A 22,508-nucleotide genomic window follows, 5' to 3' on the forward strand; every position below is an offset into this window, starting at 1 on the left:
TTCTTTCTTTCTTTCTTTCTTTCTTACTCACTGTGTAACCCTGATTGGCTCGAAACTTACTCTAGTTGTGTAGACCAAGGTGCCCTCAAACAGAGCAGCCAGCCCTCCTGGCTGGCTCATCTCCAGACTCCCGGGATTACTGGCAAGCACCACCAGGCAAAGCAATTTGTGCACTATTTTTTTTAAATGTGTATGGGTGTTTTGCCTGCAGGTATGTCTGCACACCACATGTGTGCTTGTTGCCTTTGGAGGCCAGAAAAGTTGTTGAACCCCTGAAACTGGAGTCAACAGATAACAGTGGGTGCTGGGAACCCCGCCTTGGTACTTTGAAAGAACAGCCAGTGCTCTTAACTACTTAAGCCATCTTTCCAATCCATTTTGCGCACTTTTTACCTAAAGTTAACAATTTTAAAGATCTTGGGATGTGGAGGGCTGGAAAGATGGCTCAGAGATTAAGAGCACTGACTACTCTTCCAGAGGTCCTGAGTTCAATTCCCAGCAACCACATGATGGCTCACAGCCATCTATAATGAGATTTGGTGCCCTCTTCTGGCATGCAAGCACACATGGAAGGAATGTTGTATACATGATAAATAAATAAATCTTTTTTTTTTTAAAAAAAAAAGATCTTGGGATGTGCATGGTAGCCTTCTGTGAATTTAAGGCTAGCCTGGTCTACGTAGAGAGAACCTGTCTCAGAAAAATAAACAAGCAACTTGATCTAGTGTCGCACATCTTTAATCCCTGCAGAGGCACGCAGATCTCTGAGTTCAAATCTGGCTTGCTCTGAGATCCAGGGCAGCCAGGACTACATAGAGAAACCCTGTCTCAAAAAAATAAAACAAAAGAGAGAAAGAGAAATTTAAAAATATTTTGTTAATTTTTAGTGATAACCGTAAAATGCGCTCTTTTAAAAATTCAGAACGAAAATATTTGTAAAATAAAGTCCTGTAGTTTCTTCACGTCTGTCTTGCTCAGACCCCACTCCTGGAGGAAATGTCTGCCGGTAGCTTGGTGTACTTTTTCCAGACTTCATACTGAGACAGTTTCACTGCAGGTGTCGGGGCACAGACCCAGCGCTTGGGAGGCAGAGGCAAGAAGGTTGGCACAAGTCGGGGGTAGCCTCTGTCACACTGCAAGAATCTGTCTAAAACAAAAGCTGAATGTCACACGTCTGTCATGCAGGCATTCTGTCGATAGAGGCAGGAGGAGGGTTAGAAGTTCAAGCCCAGGCCTCAAACAAAAGACAAAGGGGTGGGGTCAGGACGTAGCTCATTTGGTAGAGTTCTTGTTCAATACACATGAAGCCCTGGTAGTCTCCAGCTCCCAGCACCCCATAAACAGGCTGAAGCCGTACACGCCTGAACCCCTCACCGTCAGAGGCCCGAGTTTGAGGCCAGCCTCATTTACATAATGATTTCTAGACCAGACCAGGTTCATAGTGTGACCTTGTCTCATAAAAACAATAAAACTCATCGGGCGGTGGTGGCGCACACCTTTAATCCCAACACTCAGGAGGCAGAGGCAGGCGGCTCTCTGTGAGTTCGAGGCCAGCCTGGTCTGCAAGAGCTAGTTCCAGGATGGGCTCCAAAGCTACAGAGAAACCCTGTCCCAAAACAAACAACAACAACAAAAGAGCCTGCCGTGACGTGGGGGGCGGAACTGTTTCCCCCACATGTGTGCTGTAGTGTGCATGCACGCAATAAAAATGTAATCCTTTTTTTTTTTTTTTGCTTGTTTTTTTTTTGTTGTTGTTGTTGTTTTTTCAAGACAGGGTTTCTCTGTGTAGCCCTGACTGTCCTGGAACTTGCTCTGTAGATCAGGCTGGCCTCAAACTCACAGAGATACACCTGCCTCTTGAGTGCTGGGGTTAAAGGTGTGAGCCACCACGGCCTGGCCAATATAATGCAGTTTTTAGAGAATAAAGTAAAAATGGGGAAGCTTATTAGTAAACTGCTTGCCTAGCATCCGTGAGCTCTGGGCTCCAGCCCAGCATCCAAAAACCAGCATGCAGTGGGTCCTGTCGTCCCAGGTGTGTGTGGGGGGGAGGGGGGGCAGGATCAGAAGTCCAAGGTCATTCTGGTTTACTTGGCAAGATCAAGGCCAACCTGGGATACTTGGGACCCTGTCTTCAAAAAACAAAAAGGCTGGATGTGTTTGCATACTCTTAAATCTCAGAATTAGAGTCCAGTTTGGTCTATGTAATGAGTCCCAAACCTAGTGAGACTGTCTCAAAACAGCAACAGCCAGGCGTGGTGGCACAGGTCTCAAAAAGAGAACACATGGAAGCAGGGGTAGTTTACTTTGAAGCATCTCGTGTATTTCACCTACCAAGGGAGGTTTCCCTAGTAATTCCTGGCAGTCATCATTTCCTTGTTTCTTTTGTCTTTAGAGACATAGTCTCACGTAGCCTAGGCTCATCTCAGCCTTGGTAAAAAGCTGGACTACTGATCCTCTTGTCTCTACCTCCCAAGTATATGGGATAATTTGCATGTGGCGCCGTGTTTCTCTGAAAGTCACAGTTTTCTTATTCTGCGTGTGGTGGTGGAGGGAGGAGAGGAGTTTACAGCCAGGATGTCTTTACCGTTGAGCTCTGGGGATCCGCTTCTCTGTCCCAGTGATGGGTTAATAGGCACGTGAGGCTAGGCTTGGTTTCACATGGGTTCTAGAGGGGAAGGTGATTGTGTGTAAGAATGTTTCGCTACAGCCGGGAGGTGGTGGCGCACGCCTTTAATCCCAGCACTTGGGAGGCAGAGGCAGGTGGATCTCTGTGAGTTTGAGGCCAGCCTGGTCTACAAGAGCTAGTTCCAGGACAGGCTCCAAAGCTACAGAGAAACCCTGTCTCGAAAAATAAAATAAAAAATAATTAAATAAATAAAAAGATTGTAAATTCAAGGGCAGTTTTGACTGCGTGAGACCCTGTCTCAGAAAAGCGAAGTGGAGGCCGTGATGGAGTCTCTGAGATCGGGTGTGTACTGCTCTTGTAGAAGACCAGAGTTAGATTACAGGATCCACCTCAGGGACCTTGCCCATAAATCCAGCTCTAGAGGCACTGGGTGCTTCTGGCATCTGTGGGTACCTGCATTCATGAGCGTACACACACACGCACGCACGCACGCACACACACACATACACACGCACATACACGCACACGCACGCACATACACACAGAGATCATTAATTTTTTAAAACATTTATGTGTATGTGTGTGGGTAGGTCCACACAAGTGCAGGTGCTCACAGAGGCCAGGGATGCCGGATCCCTTAGAGGCAGACTTACAAGCAGTTGTGAGCCACCTGATGTGGGTGCTGGGAGCTGAACTTGGGTCCTCTTAACCACTGAGCCATCTATCTCTCTAGTCCCTAAAAATCTTTTTTTTTTTTTTGCGGGGAGTGGAGCCATAACTTCTTGGGAAAACACTTGCTTACCTTACTCAAGACTCTGGGTCGAATCCCCAGAACCACAAAACAAATTAACGGATAAATTAAAAATTTAAAATCAGCTAATAAAGGCAGTCTTTCTTGGGACATTAAATTTTTGTCCTTTGTAATCGAAATCGTTACAAAAGGGAAGCAAGCTTGTCGGCACACAGCGTGTGCCTGGAGTCCCAGCTCTCCGGAAACAGAAGCCAAATAACTATGTGAAGTTCGAGGGCAGCCTGTTCACAGAGCAAATTCCAGCCCACCCAGAGCAAGACTCAGAGAGAGAGGGGAGAGAGGAGGAGGAGAAGGAGGAGGAGGAGGAGGAGGAGGAGGAGGAGGAGGAGGAGGAGGAGGAGGAGACTATAAGTAAATACATAAAGTTACAGAATGGGAAAGTGTGGATTTCAACAAGAATTCTACAAGAATTTAATGTGATTACTTAAAGAACCGGTAATGGTCTTGAGCCAGGTAAAAAATAGAAAGCAAGAACGTTAGCTTGTGGGTCTGAAAACTGCGCCCTCATGTTTGGAGGCACTGCCTCCATGCAGAGATGAAGTAGGGAGGTGGGGGAATGTTTGGGACTCAAGGGATTCCGCCTGTGAGAGGCCCCGCCTTCCCTGACATCATCTCCTGGCATTTGCTAGAATTTATCTCCACCGTAGCTATGGCCTTTAGGAAGAAGAAACGGACTGCTTTTGGTTTCGTTCCCCCCCTCCCCGCCCCCATGTGTCTGTGTGGTATTGTGTTCACATGTGTGTCTCGTGTGTCTGTGTGGTGTATGTGTGGATGTGTGTGTCCCCATGTGTCTGTGTGGTATATGTGTGTTCACGTGTGTGTTCACATGTGTCTCCTCTCTTCCCCCTGTGTGTCTGTGTGGTATAGCTACTCTGGCTAGCTGGTTTGCTCCAGAAGCCCCATTGCCCCTTTGGAGCCTGGAATCACAGGTGGACACCGCGTCCACCGGGGAGTTACGGCATTTGCATGGGTTCTCAAGATCTGAACACCAATTCTCGGGAAAGACTGCTTGGCAAGTGTTTTACCTGCTGTACTATCTCTCAGCTGTGCGTGTGTGCATGCACGTGTGTGTATGTGTGTGAGTGTATGTGTATGGCATGTGTGTATGTACATGTGTACATGTGCGTATGTGTGCATGCGTGTCTGTGTGTGTTTGAGATGGGTCTCTCTGTAACTCAGGCTAGCCTTCCTCACCTCCTGATCCCGTGGTTGTAGGTGTGCACCACACTACCTGGCATGGGACTGATTTTGTTTGTTTTTTATTTTTGTTTGTTTTTTGTTTTTCGAGACAGGGTTTCTCTGTGGTTTTGGAGCCTGTCCTGGAACTAGCTCTTGTAGACCAGGCTGGTCTCCAACTCACAGAGATCCGCCTGCCTCTGCCTCCCAAGTGCAGGGATTAAAGGCGTGCGCCATCACTGCCCGGCCCCCTTTACGCTTTCTAAAAGTGACTTTTATGCATATACACGTAAACACACACACACGTGCATACAAGCACACACGGTGCACACATGCACGAGCACACATAGTGCACACACACACACCCTGGGAGCACACGCCACAGAACACGTGTGGAAGTCCATTCTTTCTTTCTACCATGTTGGTCTCTGAGATCAAACTCAAGTTGTCAGGTTTGATATCAAAGATTTTTACCTGCTGAGCCATCTTACCACCCCTAAAATTCCTTTCTTTCTTTCTTTCTTTCTTTCTTTCTTTCTTTCTTTCTTTCTTTCTTTCTTTCTTTCTTTCTTTTTTTTTTTTTCGTTTTTCAAGACAGGGTTTCCTGGAACTCAACTCTGTAGACCAGGCTGGCCTTGAATACTTGCCTCTGGGATTAAAGGCACGGGCACCACCACTGGGTTTAAGACTCTTTTCTCTTTTTTTTTTTTTTTTTTTTGGTTTTTCGAGGCAGGGTTTCTCTGTGGCTTTGGAGCCTGTCCTGGAACTAGCTCTGTAGACCAGGCTGGTCTCGAACTCACAGAGATTTGCCTGCCTCTGCCTCCCGAGTGCTGGGATTAAAGGCGTGCGCCACCATCGCCCGGCAAGACTCTTTTCTTAATAAATAAAAACAAACAAACAAAACCCAACCAACAATAACAAAACTGTAGGTCTCTAAATAAATAAATAGTCTTATAGGCATGATGGCACTCTCTGTAATCCCAACCCATCAAATGTGAAGGGAGGAGGATCAGTAACTTAAGGTCACCGTGGCTGCATAGAGAGTTCAAAGCTAGCCTCAGCTACCTTAGACCCTGCCTCAAAAAACAACCTATCAACCAACCAAAGGCAAGTAATATCAGTATCAGTGACGTGGGTGCTGTCCGGCTGTGGTGTCTCTCCCCCCATTGGTTGTAATATCAGTGGGTGCTGTCTGGCTGTGGCATCTCTCCCCCCACTGGTTGCCAAGGTGGACTTGACTGATCTGCCTGGTTAGCCAGCTGCTCCTTCCCCTCTCACCACTTCCTGTGAGTCCTCGAAGCTGTGTGTTTAGTTGAAGAGGGGACCATTCCTATGCAGGGTCTGAGAAGGTGTGTGGTATGGCTGCACTCCCGTGTTAGCGCTCATGACAGGTAGCGTGTAGTAACTGGAACCCTGGTCCATGGCAGAAGGAGGTAAAATGTTGTTACTTTCGAAAGCTTGGCAGCTACTAAAGGTTAAATACGGACCCAAGAATTCCATTCCTAGATGTTTACCCGAGAGGAAAACAGGCACACAGGTGTTCACAGCGGCATTATTCATAGTGGTTCCTACATGACAACTCCCAACTCCATCAGATGGTGGAGGGTCAGTGAATCACGGTGCCTGCCCGTACAGTCAGGCTGTGCAGCCGGGTAAAGGCGTGAAGTACAGACGCTTGCTGCAAATGGATCAGCGGTGAGCTCGGGGAAGAAAGGTGCTCCAGGAGAGCGTATGGAGAATGGCTCCATTGTGTGCAGTGCCCAGAACGGGCAGATCCATAGGGATGGGTTTCTTTGGGGAAATAATGGAAATGTTTTAAAATTGAGGTTATGGTTACATAACTGTGATCTAAATAACAGTTCATTTATGTTTATGTATTTGTGTGTATATGTATGTATGTGTATGTAGTGTATGTACGTATGTGTAGTGTATGTGCGTATGCATGTGCATGTACGTATGTGTAGTGTATGTATGTGTATGTAGTGTATGCACGTATGTGTAGTGTATGTACTTATGTATGTGTATGTATGTATGTGTAGTGTATGTATGTATGTGTAGTGTATGTACGTATGTGTAGTGTATGTATGTGTATGTAGTGTATGTATGTATGTGTAGTGTATGTATGTGTAGTGTATGTATGTGTAGTGTATGTATGTGTATGTACGTATGTGTAGTGTATGTACGTATGTGTAGTGTATGTAGGTATGTGTAGTGTATGTATGTATGTGTAGTGTATGTATGTATGTGCATGTACGTATGTGTAGTGTATGTGTGTATGTGTAGTGTATGTGTGTATGTATGTGTAGTGTATGTACATGTGTGTAGTGTATGTATGTGTGTATGTATGTATGTGTGTATGTGTATGTATGTGTAGTGTATGTATGTATGTGTAGTGCATGTATGTATATAGACCAGGGTGTCTCTGAACTCTCAGATTTCTGCCTACCCTTGCCTTCCAAGTGCTGGTGTTAAAGGCGTGCACCACAGTGCCTGGTTTTAACTTGGGTGCCCGTGTCAGCGGAAGCCTGCAGAGTGTATTGGATTCCCTGCAGCTGGAGTTGCAGGTTTATCAGCAGCTTGATGTGGGTGCTGGAAGCTGTCCAATCCCATGCAGGAGCAGCAAGCACTCTAACCCCTGAGCCATCTCTCTAGGCCTGAAATAATTGTTTGAAACACGGCTTCACTTTGTACTCTAGGCTGGGAACTCACTCTTAGCTGAGGATGATCTTGAACTCAGGCTCGGCCTCTGACTCCAAAACTCTTGTGATTCTAGGCATGGACTACCATGCTCAGTCCTCATTTCTAAAAAATGTTTCTATTAGCATATACTAATTACATATACTAAGAGGTTTCCTTATGTGCATAGTATAATTTGAGCGTATTCACAGCCCTTACCTTCTCTTGTCTCCTTCCCATTACCACTAAACCCCCTCCCATCTCTCTGCTCTAATGTCTTCTGTGTGTGTGTCTGAGTGTGTGTGTTTGTGCTAGTATGGGTGTGTATTTGCGCTAGGGTGGGTGTGTGCATATATTTTGTGTGTCAGTGTGTCTGAGTGTGTATGCTTGTGCTATTGTGGGTTGTTTGTGTTAGTGTGGGTATGTGTATGTTTTGTGTGTGTTAGGTGAGAGAGTCACCTAGTCAAATGGAAACTTTGTTTTTTCCAGGATACAGTTTCTCTATGTAACAGCCCTAGCTGTCCTGGAACTCACAGAGATCCGCCTGCCTCTGCCTCCCGAGCTGGGATTAAAGGCGTGCGCCACCACCACCTGGTGAAACTTTTTTTTTAACTTGCAAATATGAAAATATTTTCTATGGTAACGCTTATTGATAATTGACTGAATATGTAGTTGCTGGTTTGGACATTACTTGGTTGTCCTGACTCACAGTGTTATTGCTGACTGATGCTAACTTGACTCCTGAGCCTGTCCTGGGAATGTTCCTTTCCTGTCTATTTTGGAAGGATTTTAGGATCCTACCCAAGAGCTACGAAGTTTGATGGGTGTTTACCTTGTGTGTATCCTGTTCATTTAGAGTTAGGTACTCATTCCAACCTAGAAATTTCTTTTCTTTCTTTTTTTTAAATATTTATTTATTATATATACAATATTCTGTGTGTATGCCTGCAGGCCAGAAGAGGGCACCAGACCTCATTACAGATGGTTGTGAGCCACCATGTGGTTGCTGGGAATTAAACTCAGGACCTTTGGAAGAGCAGGCAATGCTCTTAACCACTGAGCCATCTCTCTAGCCCCCAGCCTAGAAATTTCTATACTTTGATTATGATGTTTTGTTTATTATAATTTCCTTTATTTTATTTTCTTTCTGAAGTTCATTCCTTATGTTTCTTTTCGTTGTCATGTTTTGTTTTGTTTCTTTGAGATAGGTTCTTGCTACGTATTTCAGGATGGCCTGAAACCCAAGCCTTGACTTCCTGAGTCCTGGGAGTGTGCCACCGAACCATACCCACTCACCATTTTCTGTCCTTTAAAAATGTTATCTCATGGGGGTGGTGTTTTGTCGGTCCACGTACCACACGCGTGCAGTGCTCTCAGGACAGGAAACGATGGGTTACGCAGAACTGGAGTTACAGACAGTTGTGAGCTTTCTTGTGGGTGCTGGGAACTGAACCCTGGTCCTTTGCAAGAGCAGCCTCTGAGCCATCTCTCCAGCCCTGTTTGTATTTGTTTTTTTAGTCTTTAGTTCTACTTTCTGGGAGGTTCCATTTACTCTATCTTCTAACCTTAGTATCCATATTTTTGAAATCTGAAATCATATTTAATCTGGGTTAAAGATCAGCCAAACAGTAGTAACGCACACCTTTAGTTCCAGCACTTGGAAGGCAGAGGCAGGTGGATCTCTTTGATTTCAAGGCCAGTCTGGTCTACAAAATGAGTTCCAGGACAGCCAAGGCTACACAGAGAAACCCTGTCTCGAAAACAAAAACAAACAAACAAAAAAGATACACCAGCACCTGGCTGGTTTTGTTTTGAGACACAGACAAGTATTACTCTCGTCCTGGCTGGTCTAGAACTCCCTGTCACTCCTGCCCGGACTTGCAGCTGCATGCCCCGCTGTGTCTGCCTTTCTATGTTGACTTTTGCTTTTGCTTCATAGATGCAATTATTTTTGTTTAGCTCTCTTGAAATTCTCCTGGTCACTGTTTTCTCCCTCTATGTTCTTTTTCCTTTGATTTCTTTTTTGATTTTCTGTTTGTTTTGGTTTCTGACTTCATAGCTTTTACATCTCATGGTTTGGGGCTGTTTGAGTGGAAGGCATTAAAGGCCCAGATGGAAGCGTTCTTGGCACGGGGAGTAGTGGGTATTGTTGTAAAGTCATCGAGCTGACGCGTGCGGGGGCACTGAGGGTTGCTGCTCACTGGGAGTTTTTTTTTTTTGTTGGCTTAGTCACTGAGTGACACGGCTCCCCCCACCTCTCTGTAACCTGGTCTCCCATGGTAGACAGCGTCATTGCTTCAGAACATGGGTCTAGGGTCTTTGCTGCTGTTTAAAATTAGCCACCGTCTCTTGTATTGAGAATGAAGCCTTCAGCACTTTACAGTATCTGGAAAATTCCGCCTACCTTTGTCTGCCTTACACCCCAGCTTCACTGGCCATAAGTCTTGTCAAAGCACCTCACGACTCTCGCCACACTGTTCCCTTTTTCTGAAATGGTATTTTTCTTCTCAGATTGTTTTTATGTGGGGAGAGGGGAGGTTGCTTTTGTTTTGTTTGAAACAGGGTCTCACTGTGTAGCTCTGATTGGCCCAGAACTCACTTCAGACCAAACTGGCCTTGGACTTCCTGAGACCTGCCTGCCTCAGCCTTCTGAGTGCTGGGACTAAGGGACGGCCTGGTTTCTTTGGTTCTCTAAATAACTAAGTTCCCCTCCTTGTTTTTGAAGTCTTAAAGTCACTTTCTGGCGTGTCTAGTAAAAGTAGGTCACCGCCTCTGCTCTTTCCTCCTTGGTGTTGCAGAGGGTCTCATGGTGTTGCTGAGGGTCTCCTGTAACCTTGGCTGACCTAGCTGAGGGTGACCTTGAACTCCTGATCTTCTACCTCTACCTCCCTAGTGCTGCAACCGCAAGCCTGCACCATTGTAGCTCTGTTCTTTGAGCCACAGTTGAGCCCAGGTTTCTTCGTGTTGACTTGCTTGATTTTCATAGATTTATCAAGGAAAATAAGAACTCCTGGGAATGGGAGGGCCCCAAGGGAGGAAGATCCCAAGCCTGTGTTTAACTACACTTTACTAGTTAAATGCTATCTAAAGTTAAAGATACATACTTTTGAAAAAAATACATTAAGTATCAAAACATTTTCTATTCTATTTCTGAATGATAATGAACAGCTGAATAATTATACAGAAAGTGAATTTATCTTTTCTCATCTGAGAAATGGAAACCTTGCATTAAGTGATGTACTGGGATGTAGCTTAGTTGCTGAGTGCCTGCTCAGTATACACGAGGCCCAGAGTCCCAGTCCTAGCCCCGCATAAAACTGGCCATGGTGACGCCTGTGTTTCAGCATCAGGGGGTGGGGTCAGAAGGATCGGAAGTCCAGTGGCACCGTGGCCACGGTCTCAGTTCTGGTTACTATTGCTGTTATGAAACACTGTGACCAAAGCAGTTGGGGAGCAGTCATTCCTGGCTAACGCCGCTATTCACAGAAACAGGACTTGAAAACTGGCAGGGCTATGCTTTGATATTCCTTCTGCCATTTCCACCACCAGAGTGTGTTCCAGACTTTGAGACTTGCTGAGGTCTGAAGGTTTTGATCTGGAGCATTTCCTTCTTCCCTCCTATTGAGAACTAGAAAAAAGCGCTAAGTAGGAAAAAAAAGCGGACTCCAAAGCCACAGAGAAACCGTCTCAAAAATCAAAAAACAAAACCAACAAAAGAAATAAAAGTGGACGTTTAATATTAACAAAACTAACCTTCAGGGGCTGGAGAGATGGCTCAGCGGTTAAGAGCACTGACTGCTCTTCCTGAGGACCCGGGTTCAAATCCCAGTGCCCACATGGCAGCTCACAACTGTCTGAAAATCCAGTTCTAGGGGATCTGACACCTTCACACCAATGCACATAAATAAAGCTAAATAAACCATAAAAAAAAAAAAAACTAATCTTCAAAAGATCCTTTATCAGGCCAGATGTGGTGGTGAGCTTTGTAACCCTGGCACTCAGGAAGCTGGAACATCTGGGGTTCAAAGCCAGCCTGGGTTACATTAGGCAAGGTGTCAAGAAACAAGCAACAAGACTGGCGGTGGTGGCGCACGCCTTTAATTCCAGCACTCGGGAGGCAGAGGCAGGAGGATCTCTGTGAGTTCAAGGCCAGCCTGGTCTACAAGAGCTAGTTCCAGTACAACCAGGGCCACACAGAGAGACCCTGTCACAAAAGAATCAAAACCAAACTAAACAAACAAAAGACATCTTGCATTTCTAAACTGCTGGGTGTTGTAATACTAAATCTAGAACCAGACAGATTCATCTCCAGTATACTATAAAGCCAAACTGTTAGGTCTCAGACCCTGGGACAAATGGCTGAGATGCCTGTTTAACATACCAAATCAGTGTGGCCACCAGGTTCTCCCTGCACCCCTCAACCCCACCTATTGCAGGGCCCTCCTGACTGGCTTCCAACCCAGCGGGTGGGCTGCCCTTCCCTATATAATCCAGCCATTTTGGTTGCCCCTCCTCTTTGGGGCCTCCTGGCTGCTGTACCCTGTTTCCCTGTTCTCTTTCCCTTCCCCTCCCCCTTTCCCCACATGGCCCAGCACAGTTGACCATGTCCACTCTGGACTCCCTCAGATGTCCCTGCCCCTGGCTATGTCTCCCTTTATCCACGGTAAACCTCCTCCACCATCCCTAGGGACTGTTATGTTCTTTCTTTATTTTTTTCTTTTTTTTTTAAATATCTTTTTAAAAAAGATTTATTTATTATTTATTTATTTATTTATTTATTTATTTATTTATTATACAATATTCTGTCTGTATGCCTGCAGGCCAGAAGAGGGCACCAGACCTCATTACAGATGGTTGTGAGCCACCATGTGGTTGCTGGGAATTGAACTCAGGACCTTTGGAAGAGCAGGCAGTGCTCTTAACCTCTGAGCCATCTCTCCAGCCCTGTCTTTTTTATTTTAGATATTTTAATTTTTTTATATTTATTTATTTATTTATTTATTTATTTATTTATTTATTTATTTATTTATTTATTATGTATACAATATTTTGTCTGTGTGTATGCCGGCAGGCCAGAAGAGGGCACCAGACCTCATTACAGATGGTTGGGAGCCACCATGTGGTTGCTGGGAATTGAACTCAGGACCTTTGGAAGAGCAGGCAATGCTCTTAACCACTGAGCCATCTCTCCAGCCCCTTTATTTTTTTATCCACAAACAAAAACCTGTGGACTTTCCCTGTGGGAACTTCCTGGCCCTGGGAAACCTCCTTGTCTGTCCCTGTCTCTGCTGGGTCCCCGCTGTTGTCCAGGCTCCCTCAGCCTGCCCAGGGGCAGATGACAGGCCTGTGCTATCGCGTCTGCGCTGCTTCTGAAGACGCTGGCTGAAGCAGGGTGGGTCCTCTGGAGTGAGACACGGGGGCAGAGAGCATGTGTTTGCAGTCTAGTGCTGATGACAGAACTCATGATTTGGTCCTTTTGCAAATATCAGACCAACTCCTAAACGCAGTAGATGTCTTTGGTGAATGGGGAAGATCTCTGTCTGGGGGATGGGGCTGAAGCGTGGCGTAGGGCTTGCCCAACATGTGCACAGATGAGAGCACTGCTACAGAGCCACATCTCCAGACGTTACAGTGAAGCAGAGGGGACAGTATGGTTTATTGTAAACTTTTCACCTGTTTTTCTCATTTATTAATTTTTATTTTTTTCAAAACAAGATTTCCCCTTGTAACAGCTTTGGCTGTTTTGGAACTCACTTTGTAGATCAGGTTAACCCCTAACTCAGAGATCCCCCTGCCTCTGCCTCTGGAGTGTTGGGGTTAAAGGTGTGTGCCATTACTGCCTGGCTGTTTCTTTAGAAACTTTTATTTTATTCTATTTTATTTATTTTCTAAACAGGGCCTCATATAGGCCAGGCTGGCCTTGAACTCCTGATCCTTCTACCCTCGATTCCCAAGTGCTAGGATTGCAGGTGTGGACCAGCTTTCCTGCCCGTTACCCGTTTTTAAATCTCATTTAAGACTGGATTTGAACACATTTTAGAAACGTCTTATTTCATAAACAGATGCTTGTAGTCGGTGAAAGTCATCGGCTGCTCCAGTGTAGATGGATGGGAGTGGACGGGGTAGGCTTGGGAGCCACGTGACAAGTCAAATTAAGACTCGGACTTGGGAGCTCCGTAGGCAGAGCCCTTGTCATGAACGTTTTCGGACCAGGGAAGCTGGGCTCTCTAGCTCACTTTGAAATCCCCGTGTTCCCCTGCAAGTGGGAAGCAGACGTGGAAAAGTCCCCAGGGTACCACCAGCCGCGTAACCTGGCCTGGGTGGCAGCAGACAAAAGAGCGAGCCTGTCTTTTTTTTTTTTTTTCTAATATTTATTTATTTATTATGTATACAATATTCTGTCTGCATGTATGTCTGCAGGCCAGAAGAGGGCACCAGACCCCTCTACAGATGGTTGTGAGCCACCATGTGGTTGCTGGGAATTGAACTCAGGACCTATGGAAGAGCAGGCAATGCTCTTAACCACTGAGCCATCTCTCCAGCCCGCGAGCCTGTCTTGAAATGGACAGTGGGTAGCCATACTGAGGGTGTCTTCTGACCTCCACATACACAGCATGGCCCGCGAGCACTATACTCAAGTGTGAATGCATGCACAGGCGTACACACCCGTATACTCACGGAGCGAGACTGCATTCCGTAGGAAATGTGTAACCTTGAGAAAGGGCTGGAACTCCCCTTCTTCATTACACAAACCAAAGTAGAAAGGGGACCTTTGCCTTACTTTCTTGCTTTTTTAAAAAATATTTATTTATTTATTTATTTATTATGTATACAATATTCTGTCTGTGTATATGCCTTCAGGCCAGAAGAGGGCACCAGACGCCATTACAAATGGTTGTGAGTCACCATGTGGTTGCTGGGAATTGAACTCAGGACCTTTGGAAGAGCAGGCAATGCTCTTAACCTCTGAGCCATCTCTTCAGCCCCGCCTTACTTTGTTTTTGTTTTTTTGTTGTTTTTTTTGTTTTTTTGTTTTTTCGAGACAGGGTTTCTCTGTGGCTTTGGAGCCTTTCCTGGAACTAGCTCTGTAGACCAGGCTGGTCTCGAACTCACAGAGATCCACCTGCCTCTGCCTCCCGAGTGCTGGGATTAAAGGCGTGCGCCACCACCACCCGGCTCCCGCCTTACTTTCTTGCATTCATTCATTTATTCATTTATTTAGTGTGTGATATATATATATATATTTGAGATAAGCTTCCTCTCTGTAGCTCAGGCTGTCCTGGAACTCTCTTTGTGGACCAGTCTGGCCTCCAACTCAGAGATCCCCCGCCTCTGAGTGCTGGGATTAAAGGCGTGTGCCACCATTGTCTGGCACATGTACAGAGTGGGTTCCAGGCTAGCCTCATGTACAGAGTGAGTTCCAGGCTAGCCTCATCTACAGAATGGGTTCTAGGCTAGCCTCATCTACAGAATGGGTTCCAGGCTGGCCTCATCTACAAAGTGAGTTCCAGATGAAACCCTTCTCAAAAACAAAAGAAAAAAACTTTTTTAGATTTATGTATTTTTATTTTATATGTATGAGTGTTTTGCCTTCATGTATGTATATGCGCTGTGTACACGCTTGGTTCTGAGGCGGCTAGAGAAGGGTATCGGGTCCCTCGGAACCAGAGTTAGACTGTTGTGAGCTGTCATGTTGGTGCTGGGAATCAAACCCAAGCCCTCTGCAAGGGCAGCAGTGATCTGAACTGCTGAGCTGTCTCTGCAGCCCCTTGTTTTTATCTTTTAATTATGTGTTTGTGTGTGTCAGATGTAGGTTTGTATACGTGAGTACAATGCTTATAAAGGCCAGAACCGGGTGTCATCCCCGGAGCCACCTGATGTGGGTTCTGGGGAACCTAACTCTGGTCTTCTGCAAGAGCAGCCGGCATTCCGCCTCCCTGTCTCCCGAATGCTTATATTAAGTGTGTGCGTCACCATTGCCCAGATCACCACTGAGCCGTCGCTCCGGCCCTCCTGACGCTGCCTCTGAACTTCTGGGACCACTGTTGTCGCCACCGCTCCTGGCTGTGTGTGGGGCCGGGCGACTGAAGGCTTCGTGCTAGACTGCCGTTCTGTCCCCACACTTTGTTTTGCTTTTGAGGCACAATATCATGTGATCCAGACTGCTCTTGAACTTTCAGGGGTCCTCCTGCCTCTGTCTCCTGACAGAGACGAGCAAATGAATCATGGGTGACAGGTCCTTTTGGAATCGTTATATGAAACAATTGGATATGCTGGGGCACAGCTGTGGTCTCAGCACTTGGGAAGAGGAGGCAGGAAGGTCAAGAGTTCAAGGATACCCAGAGTTACTACACCAACGCAGGAGAGGCAGGAGAGGTGCGCCTGTGTAGTCAGACTTTTCTTTAGGCCGCCAGCTCACTAAGAATGACATGGAGACTTCATATTAGTTATGAAAACTCGACCAGTAGCTTAGGCTTGTCCCACTGGCTCTTATATGTAGGAGGAGGCTGCTTGTTTGTTCCCAGCTGCTCAGCCCTGAAATAACCACACAGAAACCGTATTAATTACAGCACTGCTTGGCCTGTTACCTTATGCATATTTCTAGCTCACTCTTATCTCTTAAATTAACCCATTTCTATTATTTTATATTTTACCATGAGGTTCGTGGCCTGCCAGCAAAGTTCTGGCATGTCTGTCTCTGGTGGCATCTCCATGGCTGCTTCTTTCTCCCAGCATCCAGTTTAGTTTTCCCCGCCTACCTTTATTCTGTCCTGTGCTGGTCCAAGCAGTTTCTTTATTAATCAGTGATATTCACAGCATACAGAGGAGAATCCCACATCACTTATAATTTAAATTAGCCTGCTTTTATTAATCTGTATTTTGCCACGTGGCTCTGTTACCTTTACTCTGTACCGTATGTCTGACCTCATCAGTGTCTCCCTGGCGTCTCCTCTGCACCTAGGTTCTAAGCCTGAGTTCCCATCTATTCTCTCCTGCCCAGCTATTGATCACTCAGCTCTTAATTAAACCAATCACAAGGTGCATTAGGCAGAGATACATCTTTACAGTGTACAAAAAGATTATCCTGCAGCAAGCCTGGGCTTCACAGGACCTGTCTCAAGCAAATGTACAAGCACAAAAGAGTGACCGCATTGTTTTGCTATCTCATTTGCAGTGCACACGATTTCCGATTTCTGTTTCCTTGTACCCTCACTGGCCCTTCCTCGTGCGTCATTATCGTCATCTCAGTAGGTGTGAAGGCAAAATTTGTCTTAGGGTTCCTGTTGCTGTGCTAGAACACCATGACCACCTGGAGCCACGGACTGAAGCAGAGACCGTGGTGGCATGTGCTTGCTCTCCAGGGCTTACTCAGCCTGTTTCCTTGTCCTATGCGGGACCACCCACAGTGGGCTGCTGGGGCCTCCCAAATCCATCATTAATCAAGAGAACACCCACCCCCCATAGGCGCACCCACAGGCCAGTGAAGTGGGGGGCATCTTCTCACTTTTCCAGATGACTCTCTTTTTCAAGTTGACTTGGCACTGGCCAGCACAGGGTGATTATGTGTCCGGACACTGGCTTCTGAGCTCATGGTTCTTTCTGCTTGTCCTTTCAAGGGAAACTTCTCTCGGGAACCGTCTATTCTGTCTTGCTCTTTTGTCGTTTTGCTTGGATCCTCTCTAACACACGCTTTTCATTCCGCCGCCTTTCCGGGTTGTGAGGTCTAATTTGTAAACTCCTGGTGGGAGTGTGTTTAAATACACTACGGCTGGGCACTATTGTGCACTCAGCCCATGAGGGAGGAGTCTGAAGTCACCCTGGGTTGTGCAAATAAGCTCACACGGGCTTAAATAAGTGGTAAGGACCATGAAGAGATGTTCTCAGACAAGCAAAAGTAGCCAGGACAGGCTCAGAGCTCAGACCAACCAATCTCCTGGAGAAGACACCGCATACACACACACCGCCCCCACCAACCTGTTGAGTTGCCTGTAGGTTGTGCAGTCTGCTCCAGGTGTCCACCTTTCCTGGTCCAGTTCTGTGGTGGGGTGGGCTGGGGTGAAATAACCCCTCACTCACTCTCCTGTAAGTAACCCCAATACAACCCGATGATTTACTGTATACAGACGTCTCCCTATCCCAACAGCCCAGTCCCAAATAAACATACAGAGGCTTAATATTACTTATAAATGCTCAGCCAATTGCTCAGGCTTATTACTAACCAGCTCTTACTTTTTAACTTTTTAAATTTTGCGTATTAATCCCAGTTCTCCTTCCCTCCCCTCATTCCACTCCCCCCACCTTTCTCTCAGTCCATCCCCCCATCCACTCCTCAGAGACACTATGGCCTCCCATGGGAGTCAATGAAGTATGTCCCATCACCGGGTTGAGGCTTGACCAAGACCCCTTTCCGCCCTCCCCCATGTCTTTTTTTTTTTTTTTTTTGGTTTTTCAAGACAGGGTTTCTCTGTCTTTGGAGCCCGTCCTGGAACTCACTCTGTAGACCAGGTTGGCCTCAAACTCACAGAGATCCACCTGCCTCTGCCTCCCCAGTGCTGGGATTAATGTCGTGCACCACCAATGCTCAGCCTATCTCTTACATTTTAAGTTAACCCATATTTCTTATTTCTGCTCTGCAGTGTGGTGGTACCTTATTAACATGGCGTGTTCATCTGCTCCCTGTGCGTCTGCCCTTCCTCATCCCGTCATTCTCAGTTTGGCTTTCCTGCCTAATCTTCTTCTGTTCAGCTATTGGTCGGTCAGCTTGTTTATTAAACCAGTCACAGCGACATGTATTCACACAGTGCAAAGGAATATTCCACAGCAGTTTACCAGTTTGAATTTTGGAAGTAGGAGGGCCTGCCTGGGCTATTTAGCCCATGGTTCAATATTAAAAGTCAGAAACACTGAGGTTTAGTACTTGGCTAGCATAGAATCAAGGGTTCAATCTCCAGCACCTGCAGAAATTAAAAAGCATGGTGAAATATTCCAGCCATTTAATTAATCTATGATTCCTCACAAGACCAATCAGTGCTCACATGTAGTTGGCAAGTCAAGGGTTTATCGAAGCCTGAAATAGCCTGGAGGGTCTCGTGAGCAAGCACTGGGAATCTGTTACTCCAGCGAGGGTGCACCTTCTCTTATTTGGAGATATTATGAGTTGGAACCCAAGCAAAAACATTCATCTGTGTTACATGCCATACAGACCACTAGCTTCAGGACATGTGAAGGAATCATTTATATCCAGGTGGCGGTTGCAGTCATAAAGCCGGATCCCTGGTCCATCTGTGCGACTGTTTGGCTTTAAGTATGGAATGAAGCTATTCCGTAAGCTGATTTCTCTCATCTTCCTCAGTCTGGTTCACTACGCACCAGGAACATAGGCTTCATGTATGGGAAGGATTTTTCTCTGGCCCTGGTAATTGGTTAATAATGAAGTTAAGGGCCCCAGGTCAAAAATGAATCTGGTGAACTGGAGAAAAGGCTCAGCAGTTAAGAGCACTGGCTGCTCTCCTAAAGGTCCTGAGTTCAATTCCCAGCAACCCCAGGGTGGCTCACAACCATCTGTACTGAGATCTGGCGCCCTCTTCTGGCGTGCAGGCACACGTGCAGGCGGAATACAGTATACACAGTAAATAAATAAATCTTTACAACAACAAAAAAATGAATTTGGCAGCAAATGAGTGGCTACCAGAGTTTTGAACTGTAACCTGGTGTGGTCGGTCGCACACACATAATTCCAGCACTGAAGAAACAAAGGCAGAGGAGCAAGAGTTTAAGAAACACCCTGGGAAGCCGGGATCCTGCTTCAGACAGAAAACAACACAAAATAGTTTTGAATTGCAACAGTTCAGTGTAGAGCGTTGAGCAAAAGTCCTTTCTTTTAGGAAGCCAGATGAGTGTTACTTAAGGGCACTTCTCAATTTTCTTCTCTCTTAGATTCTTTTATTGTTTTTTTTTTTTTTTTTTTTTTTTTTGGTTTTTTTTTCGAGACAGGGTTTCTCTGTGGCTTTGGAGCCTGTCCTGGAACTAGCTCTTGTAGACCAGGCTGGTCTCGAACTCACAGAGATCCGCCTGCCTCTGCCTCCCGAGTGCTGGGATTAAAGGCGTGCGCCACCATCGCCCGGCAGATTCTTTTATTGTTGTTTGGTTTTTGAGACAGGGTCTCACCGTGGAGCCTTGGCTGGCTTGGAGTTTGCTTTGTTATCCAGGATGACCAAGCTGGCTTCCAACTCATAGAGATCCCCCTGCCTCTCCCTCCAAATGTGTGACATCACACCCATCTTTTTTGTTTGTTTTTGTTCTTTGAGACAGGTTTCTTTGTGTAGCCCTCTGTCCTTGAACTCGCTTTGTAGACCAGGCTGGCCTCGAACTCACAGAGCTCAGCCTACCTCTGCCTGCCACGTGCTGGGATTAAAGGTGTGCGCCACCACTGCCTGGCTATAGTTTTTATATTTTCTGTATTTATTGTGTGTGTTCACGTATGTGTGCGTGTGTGCGGGCATGCCACAATGCAGCGCACATGTGGAGGTCAGGGCAACTTTTAGGGTTCAGATTTCCCCCACGTGCAGCAAGCTCCGCTCAGTAGGTTGGCTGAGCCATTTCATTGGCCCGTCAATCATTCTTTTTACTCTTTTATTCCCCTTCTGAATGTGTTGCTGGGACTGCTTTCTCCAACGTGTAGAATCTTCCTGACCTGATCTTCATGTCTCCCTGCAGCCGTATGTGTCACTGTCTCAGCAAATGGCACCGCCCAGTCCCAGGAACAGTACCCCTAATAGTAGCAGTGGGAGCAGCGGCAGTGAGCAGCTGAGCAAAACCAATCTGTACATCCGAGGACTGCAGCCGGGCACCACCGACCAGGACCTTGTCAAGCTCTGTCAGCCGTGAGTTGTGCTCCCCAGGGGAAGGCTTCCAGGGCCAGCACAGGTTTGCCTTCGCTGGCTTCCTGTCACATGCTCTGAACTGCGACAGTTGTGTGTTTCTCCCTCACAGCACACACAGTCACAGCAGGGTCACAACACATGCTTTTAGCTTGAATTGCGACAGTTGTATGTTTCTCCCTCACACCCAGGGCATGCAGTCACAGCAGGGTCACAACGCACGCTCTAGGCTGAACTGCGACAGTTGACAGTTGCGTGTTTCTCCCTCACAGCCATGGCATGCAGTCACAGCAGGATCACAAGGCATGCAGAACTCTTTCTTGTTGCCACTATTTTGGCTTTGTTGCTTTGAGACAGACTCCCAAGGATCCTAGGCTGGCCTCAAGCAAAATCACCTTGAGAAAAGGGTTCTTTTGTCTCATAGCTTGAGGTGTCTTCCTGGAAAAGTTCAGGTGAGGCAGCTGGAGGCTGCTGGTCACACCCACAGCCAGGAAGAAAGGAAAACCATCACCTGCCGCCACTCAGTTCCCTTTCTCCACTTACATAGTCCTAGGTGGGGGCAGAACCGCCCACAATGGCTGAGGCCCTCAACAGGCACGCCAGTAATCTCTATGGTGTGCATATGTGTGTGTGTGTTTTTTTTAAAACATGGGATCATATAGTCTAGGCTGGCCTTAAGCTCCTTGTTCTCCTGTGTCTGCCTCTCAAATTCTGGAGTTAAAGGCATGCACCACCATACCTGGCTATAGTTTTATTTATGTGTATATTATGTGCTTGTGTGAGTTTATATGTACCACATGTGTGGGTGTCCTGGATTTGGAGTTACAGACAGGTGTGAATCACTTGATGGATGCTAGGAATCCAATCCTGGCTCTCTGGAAGAGCAGCCAGTACTCTTAAACCCTGAGCTCTCTCTCCAGTCCCCTGCACTAACTGTTCTTGTTGCTGTATAGAATTGCCCGTTCTGTTGTAAATGTTGGCACTGTCACCAGTTTGTGGCTATTCTGGATACAAACGGTGTGCCGGGAACCTACGCTTTGCTGTGTGCATGTTAACACATTCATGCTGGGTATATTGCTGGGCCACAGGGTACCCGTCTGTGTAGCTATATACTAGAAATATGGTAGATAATACTATAAGGGTTTCCTGCTAGGCATAGTGGTCCATGCCTGTAATCTCAGCATTCAGGGAATGGAGTCAAAAAGGTTCTGGATTCAGAGACCTTCGCTGCATTGCAAACCTGAGGCCTTGTAGCTGCAAGCCCTCTGCCTAGGTGCTACATTCTGGTCTAAGAAACTTCCCTGCTCTTTTCGGCTTTCATTTGCCCTCCCATGGTCAGCATGGAGGATGGAGTTAGGAGTCCAGAACGGGAGTGGGAAGGGAGCCAGAAAGATGGTTTAATGGTTAAGAGCATAAATTGGTTTTTGTTGTTGTTTTTTGTTTGCTTTGGTTTTTCGAAACAGAGTTTCTCTGTAGCTTTGGAGCCTGTCCTGGAACTAGCTCTTGTAGACCAGACTGGCCTTGAACTCACAAGATCCACCTATCTCTGCCTCCCAAGGGCTGGAATTAAAGGCGTGCGCCACCACCAGCTGGGCTCGTAAACTGCTATTAAAGATCTGAGTTTGATCTCACATTGTGCAGCTCAGTTGCCTGTAGCTGCAGCCCGGCGCCTCCAGTAGTCACAGGAGCATGGCCACACAGACACACGCGTATTTGAAAATAATGAAATCTTTTTAAAACTCAGTCGAACAGCTTGGTAAGTGTATGCCAGCACGAGGCAAAGGCAGGCAGATCTCTGTGAGTTCAAGGCCGGTCTAATCTACAGAGCAAGTTCCAGGACAGCTAGTGCTGTTACAGAGAGAAACCCTGTCTCAAAAAGAAAAAAAAAATCAGTCAAAGAAAAATGGAGGAGTGAAGTGCAGCAGAGAAGGAACGGGTTGGGTGGAGCCTGATTGCGGGGAGCAGGGAGCTGAGCCTCTCTAAGAAGGAAGTTTCTCCTGCTCAGAAGGACTTCCTGCTTTTGTCCCGGTGATCTCTTCTTGGGTTGCTGAGTCCCAAACTCTGGAGGGCCTGGCGGAGAGGTGTGGCCTGGGACTGGAGGGGAGGTGTGGCCTGGGGCTGGAGGGGAGGTGTGGCCTGGGGCTGGAGAGGTGTGGCCTGGGGCTGGAGGGGAGGTGTGGCCTGGGGACGGAGAGGTGTGGCCTGGGGCTGGAGAGGTGTGGCCTGGGGCTGGATCTCCTGGTTCTATTGCTGGGGCTCCTTCTGAGGATGGGAAGCTGTGACCCAGCTGTTGCCAGCTGCACTGGAAATTCTGGCTCCGAGTCTCAGGCTGCTCGAC

The 22,508-nt window shown here is 46.7% G+C and overlaps 1 protein-coding gene across 6 annotated transcripts in view; it reads left to right on the forward strand.

Annotated features, from left to right (window-relative positions):
• Window positions 1-22,508, forward strand: part of Rbms2 (RNA binding motif single stranded interacting protein 2) — a 63,117-nt gene that overhangs the window by 18,123 nt on the left and 22,486 nt on the right. For all 6 annotated transcript variants that reach the window (XM_057757463.1, XM_057757465.1, XM_057757464.1 and 3 more), the window contains one exon: window positions 20,007-20,173. In XM_057757463.1, the coding sequence (XP_057613446.1) occupies window positions 20,031-20,173 (143 nt within the window). In that variant the 5' untranslated portion in view covers window positions 20,007-20,030. The remainder of the gene's footprint in view (window positions 1-20,006; window positions 20,174-22,508) is intronic.

This window comes from Chionomys nivalis, chromosome 25, assembly GCF_950005125.1.
Source record: "Chionomys nivalis chromosome 25, mChiNiv1.1, whole genome shotgun sequence".
Taxonomy (NCBI): domain Eukaryota; kingdom Metazoa; phylum Chordata; class Mammalia; order Rodentia; family Cricetidae; genus Chionomys; species Chionomys nivalis.